The 12250-nt window shown below is 38.8% G+C and overlaps 1 protein-coding gene across 2 annotated transcripts in view; it reads left to right on the top strand.

The window, feature by feature from the left end:
* LOC118811646 (growth arrest-specific protein 2) overlaps nt 1–12250 on the top strand; it is a 31021-nt gene that overhangs the window by 5153 nt on the left and 13618 nt on the right. Inside the window, exons 2-3 of one of the 2 annotated variants that reach the window (XM_036576014.1) lie at nt 1265–1423; nt 7022–7146. In XM_036576014.1, coding sequence (XP_036431907.1) covers nt 1276–1423; nt 7022–7146 — 273 coding nt within the window. In that variant the 5' untranslated portion in view covers nt 1265–1275. Of the gene's footprint in view, nt 1–1260; nt 1424–7021; nt 7147–12250 lie in introns of both variants that reach the window. The other variant, XM_036576013.1, reaches the window with a different exon arrangement.

The raw sequence follows: 12250 nt of genomic DNA, 5'->3' as shown, positions 1-12250 counted from the left end.
TTTCTTTCTTTCTTTCTTTCTTTCTTTCTTTCTTTCTTTCTTTCTCACTAGTTATCTCTCTATGTATGTCTTTCTTTCTTTCTCTCTGTCTTTATATTTATCTCTCACTCTCTTTGCTTCTCTCTTTTTTCCCTCTCTATCTCTATTTATCTCTCTGTTTTTCTCCCTCTCTCTCTCTCTCTCTCTCTCTCTCTCTCCTCTCTCTCTCTCTATGAAAGAGCTCCTGTGTGCGAGGAGGTTGTGATAAAGGTCAGTTAAACAGTGCGGTTGATGAAGAGAATTCCCCTCAGCTCTAACTGTGTATAAAGCACACAAGTGAAAGCACAAAGCCTTATCCAGGTGGACAACAGCAGTGATCATTCCATACACAGACACTAATGAACAGCCACTTAACTGCTTTCAGTTTTTTCCTGAGTGCTTTTTGTGCTGTTTGTCCAGTGTCAGCACACAGAGAGGAACAGAAGGTCACTCACTCAAAGTCACAACTAACTTTGAAATTGCTTGTGAGAAGCTGTGTTCAGTTCTAGTTAATCACACAGATGTGTTACTGTGTGAAAGCCCTTTGAGTTAGGAGATCACTACACGTACCTTCAGAGGAGCTGTTGTTGGATCCAGTCCTCAACATAAAGAAAAAAGAAATTGGAAATAAAAGCACATGAAAGTGAGACTTATCCTGGAAAGTGATGAGAGAATTGGGGAGGAAGGCCAAGACCTGTGAAGAGAGAGGAGGAGTGAGAGGAGGATCAGAGGAAAGAAAGCTGTAGTGATAGCCATGAGAAAATGAAAATGGTTCAACAGAGGCCGTTCAGTGATGTGCAATCAGAGAGCAGTGAAATGTGCACTCAGGTCTTGACTTTCTTTCTGGCCCTCACTTTGCCTCTAACGCTCTGTTTAGACAGGCAAAACTATGCTTTCTCTCAAGTATAAGTTTATGAATGATTTTACATTTTCAATAATTGTTTTATACTTTTCAGAAATCATTGCAAGCCAGTAGTTTGTACAAAAGCACAAATCAAGACAAATGGACATAGAGTTTAATAAAGGTGTGATTATGTGTCTTTAATTATATATAGCTGTCTGATAGAGTGTTTGCCGTTGTTGTGTAAACTTTGTTTACACATTTAGCACAAAGAAATCTATATAATGGGCTTTTTGTTTTAATGACCTTTTTATCCCCCTCTCTCTCTCCTCTCTCTCTCTCTCTCTGTCTCTCTCTCTCTCTCTCTCTCTCTCTCTTCCCTCTCTCTCTCTCTATGTCAGTAAGGAAGGAGCAGCATGTGTAGCTCTCTGAGCCCTAAGCAGCAGCCAGCTGGCCCCGGACTTACTGACCTGCAGCAGTACAGCCAGTGGTTGGCCAGCAGACATGAGGCCAGCCTGCTGCCTATGAAGGAGGACTTGGCGCTCTGGCTCACCAGCATGCTGGGTAAGAAGGGGTCAGCGGGGCCGCTGCAAGTTCCTTTACTTTGGTTCTTTGCTGATACTAAGCAGAACAATTACACAAAGTGTCACTGATGTGCAGCATCAGCATGCAATACACAATTACTAATTGTTTTGTTTTGTTTGTTTGGTCTATTTGTTTGTTTTTTGCCAGTGGACATTACCACAATCCAGCTGACTTATGTAGGTTGGAGTAAAATGTAAAAAAAAAAAGTGAAACCCTTCCTAAGCTTAGTTCAGCATAGAAATATATTTCTCCAACAATAAAAAGTATGTTTTTAACATTCTCCACGGTCCTTTGGAAGAAAAGACTATTCTGTCCTGTTCTTGCGGCTTGGCTTCCATATGATTAGAGGAGTTGTGGACCTCAGTTCAAAGTCATACCGACAGCATCATGGTCAGAGAAAAATTTGGATATCAGCAACGCTGCTGTGTCTGATCCACATGTACCACCGCAATGCACACTAACGTGCCATTACTATGTCAGTGCACCCAAATAAACCTGCTCTGTGGTGGTTCTGTGGGGGATGCTGACCATTGAAGGCAGCTAACAAACTGGAGTGGAGCTGATAAAATAGACAATGAGTGTAGATACAAGGAGGTGTACTTAATTAAGTGCCTGTCTGGTCATGCATCCAGTACATAGCAGATCACGTGTTGTAATACGCCATAAACTTCTCCTTGCCACTGAGCTTGGATTGCTCATTTGTGGCTTGGACCCAAATTTTCTGTGAAGCCGCATTGTGACAAAAGCTGGAAAAAGCACTGTATAGATCAATTCTGAATTGACTTAAATTGAATTTGATTGAATTGGCCACAACTAAACTGAGAAGAAAACAGTGTTTAAAAACTTAGATTCTATTAACTCAAAGGAAAAAAAGATGTTAGAAAACCTTTGTGCAAGGCAGTATACATTGCCGGGATAGTGGCTTAAAGGGGAATTCCACCAATGTTTAAAAAATCTTGCATATTTCTGTCATTGAATTGTAAACAAAATAATGTGTGGTTAATAATAAGTGGTTTGATGTAAAATGGTTCATTGCAGAAAAAGTTACTTTCTGATTTCTTTATAGAGATGGTGATAGGAACAAGGGATCACCATGTTGACAACACAAATATAGCTATTTTATTTACTATCCAAAACCACCAGTGAACTTACACGTGTCCTCTGAGTTTTTATGCGTAATGCTTGCTGTTGGTAAGTTAGTGAAAAATACATTTTCTTTGAGGACTGTTTTGCCTCACAAAGTCCTACATGTACCTCTCCATCATGAATGGATTAAAATAAAAGGATTAACAAGACATTTTTGGCCAATACTTTATCACAAAACAACCATAAAACAATGTCTCAGCCATCAGGCAGTGTATTCATAACCATTTCATGTAATAAGCTTCTGCGAGGGAGCTTTTAGAGGTGGATGTCTGGTTCCTATCACCACCACTGTGAATAATTCTGATTCTGTAAGTTTCCTTAGAATGTAGCATTTCACACCAAACCACTCTGAATGACTTTGCTTACATCTTAACCAGTTAATTATGTAGAAATTTAGAAAAATTGTTGGAGTTCCCCTTGAAGTGCACCCTCTGCTCTATTGACTATGTGAGTCTCTTATATATATATATATATATATATATATATATATATATATATAATTTAAAAAAAAAACATCATGAGGTCAACACTGATCAATACCAGATTGACAAGGAATTGAAAATAGAAGAAAACAAAAACGGGTCAATAGGTTTAATTTAATCCAGGTTTACAGTATCATCCTTCTGGCATCTGATTCTGCTCTGTTCTCTCTGTGGAACATGGATTACAGTAGCCACATAGTCCCCCATGTCTTTGTCACCTCTGTCAATAAACCATCTGTCATCATAGTGTCCGAGGGAAAATGTGCTGCTATGCAAGTTGGGGAGAATGTGTTCAAATAGAATTCACATCATTTGCGTAGCTTACAGTGTGTCCTGCTGCAGTGTTGGTTATAGGCAGGGTACATATGGCTTATGTGATCATCATTTAAGAATATGGTTTGTTCATGGAGAATCCCTGGTTTTCTCATGTGTTTTTGCACATTCTTGCGGTAATTAAAAGTATGTATGTGACCTTGTTTCCATACGTTTCCCAGCATTTACTCAGATTTTGGACAACACTCAACTCCAGCAGTGATTCAGGAGCATTACACAGATTACGAGAAGAAGAATGGTGGTGTGTCACGGTTCTGGCTAAGCTGTGCTTGTGTGCCTGCATGCGTTTGTGTGTGTGTATTGAGTGGGACATTAATGGAATGTCTGGCAGTGGGCAGGGTGTGCACAGCCAGCAGAGGCAGAAGCAGCACCTCTGGTCAGCCTAGAGCCAGAGCGGACCACACAAACCACTCATCTGGATTGTTAGTGGCTTCTTGAAGCTAAATATTCATTAGTGGTGAGAGTGGCTGCTTCTAAAGGGACATGAAAGCAGATATCTGTCCTCAGATGTGCGTGAGGAGTGTGATGTATGAGCACAGCTGGGGAAGCTTCCACCACTGGCAGATTTCCTGTCCATATCTCAGCTCTACACTGAATAAAAGAGATGCATTGATTCACGTCTAAATGATAAATATATTACATTACACAATTAGTGCCAAAAGTAAATAATTGAAAGACAAAATTGTGATGTATTTCATTTGTGTAGAACCAATGTAAATTCAATGTAGGTGCGGGCAATATGATAATATGTTATAATTTGTGGTGATAGCTTACATTATGATGCACTGAGGTTATCATGGGTATCTTAAGTACTTCTAAAGTGCTGAACACTAAACAAACCCAGTACTGTGCGAAAGTCAGAGACCATTCTTCATTCATGTAATTTCCAGTCAAGACGGCCATTAAGCACAACTTATTCATTTTTCATTGTCAGGAGAAAAACAGAAAACACATTCAGTGGTGTTGAGGTCTGGACTCTGTAGGTGGTCATTCCGTTGTTCTGAGAACACCAGCAACTTCTTTGATTTATAAATGTTCTTTTTTGTCTGTTTCCTTTTTCTCCGTAAAGGCATCTTAACAGCTACACATGCTTTCAGATTCATACTGTTGAGTTGTCTTCTCACAGTGGAAGGATGGACAGAAACACCTGTGGAGGATTTTTTTTCAGATCTGAATCAAGAGTGGAGCTTAATTTTCTGATTTCTCCCAATGGTGAAAGCTTTAAGTACTGTTTGTCTGGTGGTGCGTTTAAGCATTCCACTTTCATAAACAGTTTTTTGAACTCCAGATTTGGAAACTTTGTTTTCTCACTTTTTCCTTTTCCCACATTTTTCCTTTTCTCACATTTTCCTTTGCCTTTCCATTTCCTTGTGCAAGTGGATTATCTTATCTAATCTCTTCTGAAATGCTTGCTGACAAATGAATGATAAACTTAAAAAGAACTTTTACTTAATGGTTGTTTTGACTGGAAATTAAGATAAATAAAGAAAAAAATGATAAAAAGAGATAAAGGCTGTCTCTGACCTTTGCACAGTACATAAAACATCTATGGACCTATGTTTCATAAAACTATGAGCTATGTTTTATAAAAAACTGAACAACTATATAAATGTGCTTATAAATGTGCTCTGTAAAAAAAGGACAGTCTATTATATACATTATGTACATCATAGTGAGTCTGTAAAGAACTGCAATCAGTTTATAGTAACTACATAAACTGCATAGTAACAAGTAGTTGGTTACATGTTAATTCATTATGCCACCTTTTTATATTATTTATTTACCTTTTTGTCAGTTTCTTAATTATTGTCTTGTGTTTCTGCTTAAACAGTTTATCTCTGCAATAAAAAAAAAAGTAATTGTACTTTTATTCTTTTTTAAAATGTGGCACTACTGTTTTACTAGGACAATTTGTTCTTTCCAACGTGTTTGCAAACCTCAGAAACCTAAATATTGTATCATCAATTGTGAAAATGTTTTCAAGTATCATGATTTTATATTTGTGTCCACCTGTTTTCAGCATAGCTGCATTCATTTATACAGTCACATGGCCACTTTCAGAAGCAGAAGTGATTAGCTGGGAAATATTTCATTATGCTTTTTTTGGTTATGCAAAATGTTTGTGTGATTTAATGTGATTCAAATGTATTGATTTCTGTGTGTTTATCAGAGTCTCTCAGTGGAGATGTTCTCTTTTCTGAGAATTTTCTGAGAATGAGTGGAGGAGAGGAGGAGAGGAGGCGGGAGGAGAACGGAGGGGATTTCACAAACTCTCAATCTCTCCCTCCGCTGGCCTCGTTTGCCACATTTGGAACTCATTAAAACATCTAAACCCCCTCTACCACTAATGCACCCCCTCCTTTAGAAAAAGAATAGATGAAAAAATATTCTCTTTCCACAGACACCCCCAACCCCCTGCCATCACCTCCTGTTTCAGGGTGATCTAACTGAGAAGGAATGGTCGTCTGGAAGCCAGTCAAAAGCAGCAGCCACATGTTGATCAGCGTAGTATCTGTGTGCAAGTGTGTGTGTGTGTGTGTGTGTGTGTGTGTATGTGTGTGTGTGTTATCTGGGCTACTATGCAAAAACAATCAGCTGTTTCCTGCTCAAGCATCAGCGCTGCTGTTTGTGCTTTTTCCCCCTCAATGGAGCACTTGTTTATCAGTACTTGGCTCACCAAGCAATGCAATAATCCTCTCTTCGCTTATACACAGAGCAATTCATTAGTGTATTCCAGACACTGAAATGTACTTTACTCAAATACTTTAAAGGTCCCATAACTTACATTTCTTCACTTTTCCCCCTTATGACATTTGTCTCTTTTTGTGTATCATAAACAGTCCTAATAAATTTCTCCATGGCCATTTTCCAACCTCACTTTATCCATTGGAATGCTGAGTTTGTTACTGTGCTTTTAAGACGCAGATATAAAAGACCGCTGTTCTAATTGGCTGCCCTTTATTGTGCCTCATTCAAAAACTAGTCAGAGTTTCTTATAACACTTATAGATTCAACATGATAGAGCGAGTTAAACTACTATAGGCTGACTAGACGGATATTTGTATTTATTTTTATGATGTCACGAAATGGGCTGTTTTTGCTGCCTAGTGTGCATTTATGCATGGACTGGGGATTCAAATTTATAATTAATTGTTACATGACCGTTTTGCAATTTCTCTTTATCCCTTAGAATTAAAAGGGGCCGGCTTTGTTACTGGGCATTTTAGGTTGATATATGTAAATAAGCTCTGTTTTAATTGACTTTCCGGTGTTGTGCTTCATTACACAAACAATAAATTCCAATAGGCTTTTCCAGCTCAGTGCATGGACTTTGAGGTAAATGGGACATTGTGAAAATTTAGGGCCATATTACATCAAACGTTTTTTATTAAAAAAAGAGAAAACTTCTGTTTTTAATGATATAGGTCCTTTAACTCAGCAAAACAGTGTGCTCTGTTTGCTAAAATAATGCTGAGGAAGGCAGAATAAAACTTTAAACACTTTTAAGCCATGAGCAAAGAATCTGAGAGTGTCTTTCTGCTGAGTTTTGTTTTTTAATTATTTCTTGCTTGCTCTTTCACTCTGTCATTCTCCCTCCCTCCCCTCTCTCTCTCAGGTGTGGAGATCACAGCAGAGAGTTTCATGGACAGGCTAGATAATGGCTTCCTGTTATGTCAGCTGGCTGAGACACTGCAGGAGAAATTCAGACAGAGCGATGGGGAACTGTCGCCACCGGGCAAGGTAACCACCCTCTAACACTCATCATCATTCATTCCAGCACATGCAGCTCAAAGGTCTCCCATTGAGCCTCAATTCACCAGAATCAGCCCTCAGCACTTTAGTACCTAAGAAGGTAACATGCCCTTTACCCATTGCTGTGCTTCTTATTAGATCATAATAGTCTCTATTTCTTCTATACTCATAAAAATAAAGGCTCCCAAATAATTCTTGGCTTGGATGTACAGCTCTAGAGAAAAACTGTAATTTTTGTTTTTAATAAACTTTAACTGCCCCAGGCAAAATGTCTTCAGAGAACAACGGCAAAGAGCCAATCTAAGCGGCCACAGATCACTCAGAGAGTAAAGATCACGTGAGAGTTGCAATTCCGTTCTGTTTTATTGCATTAATTACAGTTTCATCCAAATTAAAAATGACAGTATAATACAACCACAGCTTTTACTGAACTGTGCTTTATTATTTATTACTTTTCTTTTATTTGACAAAGATTACGGGTCAGCTCACAAGGTGTCAGTTTTATCCTGTGTCCACTTCAGTGGACAAGTCAGTCCCCCCAACCCAGTTTAACTTTTTACAGTATTTATTTTTCACACAGTTATCTAAATAAGAGGGTTCTATTATTGATGCAGACCTTTTTATTTGATTATATTAATTAAAGATATCTTAGTTCATTTCTATTCTGCCTGTGGAGCAGCCTCAGAGGACTTGCAGAAAGAGGCTAGAGAACAATCCATTCAAAAATTCCTTAAGGAACCTTCTTCTTCTGTGACATCTCTGAATAACCCATTTTTGCAACTTTTGGCAATTTGTAAGACCACCACTTGATGAAATTGATCATTTTGGCTAAAAATGTAAGATATCAGTGTCTTCAGATGTCTCCACAATCCATGGCCTCCACAATCCAGATTAGGAAATTGCATGCCTTTCTTATTAGGAGAACCTGAAACATGGACAAAACACTAGTAGTCATAGGCCGCTGGCTTTTTTATTGTCACTAATAAGTCATATGGAACCTCCTTAGAGTAGCTAACTGCCTTGGAGAGGTAATGGAACCATTCATAGGTGTATAGGTTTTCACTTCTACTGGAGTATGTCTTAAACCAAATACAGGGCATTCAGTGTTTTTTTTCATACAGTTGAAGTTGTGGTTCCATGTACACCACTGGATAAATTAACTCATTTCATAACCTTACATGCATAGGCTATAGCAGAACTGTGACATTACATATTCATGCTTCAGCTCTTTGCAAATTCGAGTTTCACTCCAGGACCCTTTATGGAAATGTGACTTATCTCATGCCAAGACACAGTCCAGTGATGGATTTTTTGAATCTAATAGCAACGGTATTCATGGACTCATTGCATGTCTTGAATGACTGCAGCTTGCCGACTCAAGTCTTATATGTTTTTCGAGCTTAAAAAGGCTGGACTGATCCCAGTGTCTCAGTTTCAGGTGCATGGCATGGGATGTGTGTGTGTAGCATTTGGACTTTGTTGTACAATGCTCTCTCACACAAAGACTTTTGTCTAAAGTCGTGGCCACTTGCCATCTCCTCCCAAAAACTCGCCATTGTGGGACGGTGAACTTCGGAAAAATGCTGAGCGTGCTGATTTATACAGAGCTGGCTAACGATAGCGAGGAGTCGTTAACTTTTTTTTCTCAAAACTCCCCCAGATGGGAAAGGCATTAAGCGCGGGAGATTTTTGGTGGTAAATTAAGAAAATATTTCTGCTTTTGTTGGCTGAAGCCCAGCTTCTTCAGAGTCTCTATAATGGGCTTTTTTACTGTTTATGACTCCCTACAGTTCAGCTAATAGAGCCCCTCAAGAATAACAGAGCAAAGGAACCACACCACGCAGGTCATTACTACGCTAAATTCTATCACCTTTTCTCTACCTTTAAAAAGTTATATCCCGATGCGCCCTGTTATCAAAGTTTTATTTTACATGTACTTTAATGATTAGTGCCTGACTTTATGGAGTAGATGGTGCAAAGCTGAGTTAGAGGCCTGTTTCTGTGGGAGAGCTCATTAGATTGGCAGTAATATCATAATTTGTTAGAGAAAAATAATGCAGAGACTATGCAGTGGAAGAATCTGCTCCATGGCTCCACTGGGATCCTTCTGGTTCTGTGAAACATTACAAAGGCAGCCCTGAAGGACGAGATTAAATTTCAAAGGCATCATCTTTCAGTCAATATAATGATAGGAAACAAATGACTACATGAATACATGTATGACTAGGCCAAGTAACAGAGAAAGAACTGATTTTAAACTCTCCTTTATTTTACTTGCTAGACAGAGCTTAAGGGCCAATATTTTATTTTTAAGGGTGCAATATTTTTCTTCCTTCACGTTTGTCTATGCTTAGTTCAAATATTGATTTTGGGCTGTTATCAAGTGCATTATTAATCACAATATTAGCTGTAATTTTTGGCCTGATCATATTCTTCTAAAAAACCTGTTTTCACTGTTGTCAGGGGAGAATATTGAGACATGATGATTATATGGGCAGTGGCATGCATCAAGTAATTTTTTTAAAAAGGCCAAACAACAAAAAACGATTTAACGGTACAATAATATATATTTTGTTCCATATATATATGTGTATGTGTGTGTATGTGTGTTTCAAGCAACTAGTGTTTACTGGGTCTCCTGCTTTCTGCAGAAAGACAGAGAGGGTGGGGGGCAGATGTGTGGAAATATCTGAAGTCATGGCTCCTGAGGGACAGAAAGAGAGAGAAATGAAAAAGAGAGAGATGGAATGCTGGAGTCTATTGATCACGCAGACCACAGAAGAGTGTGAGACAAAAGCTACCAGTTAGGACAAGTTGAACTGACGTAGATGTGCACGTGTGTGTGTGAAAGGAAAAGAGGGACCAGGGGTCTTAGACTGTTAAAGGACAATTGAGAGGGTGGTGTTTATAGATAAAGTCACAGGACCTGAAGCTCTGTCCTGCAGACATGACAGAACATCAGAAGGCACTCGTGTATTCATCAGTCCAATATAGTGCTCCTCTTGTGTCTGCTTTTCGCTCCAGCTGAACTGTTTATTATGTAATGACAGATTTCATACTCACTCATGCCATACTTAATTTTCCATCCACTCCAAGTGCATCATGCCTCATTTCGGTCAATATTTTTATGTAGTTACAGCAGGACCCTTTTCAGGCTTAATGGCCTGGCTATAAATTTTATGCCATAACATTAAATCCCCATTGGAGTGCATTATTTGGCAGCAGTTATATAGAGGTGTGGCTATAGGCAAACATCAAAGTAATAAGTACATTAAAAGCTATCCATGTGCAACACTACCTGTCAGGATAATGATAGTAGAGTTATGAAATACAGCAGTACCAAAGTGGCCCATCAAATATTTAGAGACACCTTTTTACTCTCACTTTTTAGTTAGGTAAGAAAAAAACTGTTAACATTCTTATTTGCTAATGATGGGTATATTTTGCACTCAGCTTCATATTCATCAACGTTTCATGCTTGGTATGAATTGGTAATGCACTCTGATATAGTGGACTAGTATCGGCAGCAATACCAACCTTATTAAATGGATCAGAAATTGCCAGACACGACTGACCCACATCCAATACTGCTTTTTACACTGTTCAACTGTGCGATTTTATAAACATTCTAGATCAAAAAAGTTACAATATTTCAAAAACATTTGGTGTATGACTGCCTGCACTATGGTATATCAGTCTTTACTGTGTATTAATATACTTTACTACTATGTAACATGAGTGCTTTAACAGAGCACTGATATCGGATCGGCACTCGATACCAGCCGATATCGTGAGTTCAGATACCGGATGTAGTATCCGGAGAGAAAAAACGGATCCGTGCATCCGTAGCTTTGCCTAAATAATAATTTGACACTGATTTCTTTCCTTAAACTATTATTGAAAGACCCAAATGTGATTTAAGCAGCTGAAAGGTTTGAGTGCTGACATCACAACAAGAAAACATAACTGTGTCAGAGGTGGGCAATATGATGATATTTATCATTGTGATAAATTGCGTTACTATGCATTTCTGGGCGTATTGTGGATATCATACCTTCGTAAAGAACATGTTTTATTACAAAGAGAATATTAGTCCTGTTTAATTGGATTTTACTATAGCATAGTATGTAAAACACTGCTGGGGCTTATTTGTGTTTTGCAAACTTATATTCTGTATTGTTAAAATATCTTAAAGTATTGTGGTTATTTTTTTACCATATCACCCACTCCTCGTGTCAGTTATATCACTTTTCCCAGGGTAGTACTGCTGTCTATTTTTCATTCACTTTTCCATTCAATATGTTGAGTTATTGCAAACCAGCAATAACTCGACATATTGTATTACAACATTTCGGAAATGTAGGTGTTCCCAAGCTTTTGCCTGAAAATGTACATATATATTCAGACCAAAAGAAGAAGTAAAAATAGGAGACTGTGAACAATTGAACTTGGAGTGAGTGTGCATGCTGATGCTATTGTAGGAGACTGTGGGGGAGCCAGAGTAATAGTTCTAGGGAAAAAAAGCTGGAGAAAAATCTGATCCACTGTAGACCTCATTCTTCCAGCATGACATCACCATACCTATCTCAGACTCAGACACACATATCCTGTATGAAAGCATATGCTGCATAAATCTCCCTGTGTGTGAGTAAGTGGTGTATTTATTGACTTTCTATCGCTGGTTCCCAGCAGTTTCTGTGTCTGCATCTAGCTGAGCCTCTGTAGTGCCGTCGCTCTTTATCATGTTCAGTATTGATCTGAGAGCAGAGGGTGGGAGTAACTCCTCCAGAGCTGTGGACGACACAAGGGAAAAGATCAGACAGTGATCAGTGATTAGACCCCTGAGAAAGAGGGCGAGAACTGCAGGGTAACAGGGTGATGTCTGCTTAGCTAATGTCTATAGAGAGAGAGAGAGAGAGAGAGAGAGAGAGAGAGAGAGAGAGGAGAAAACAGGAAGGGGAAGGTAGGAAAGGAGGAGGGAGAGAGGGAATGTGGGGGAGGTGGAAGAGGGGATTTCTGATGTTTCTAATGATGTGCAAATCCACGTTGAAGCCAGTTTAAACTGAACTAGAGACACTCTGTAAAGATCTTG

This window comes from Colossoma macropomum, unplaced genomic scaffold (genome assembly GCF_904425465.1).
Source record: "Colossoma macropomum unplaced genomic scaffold, Colossoma_macropomum, whole genome shotgun sequence".
Classification (NCBI taxonomy): Eukaryota; Metazoa; Chordata; class Actinopteri; order Characiformes; family Serrasalmidae; genus Colossoma; species Colossoma macropomum.
The sequence above is the reverse complement of the archived record's forward strand: the minus strand, read 5'-3'. Positions and strand labels throughout refer to the sequence as shown.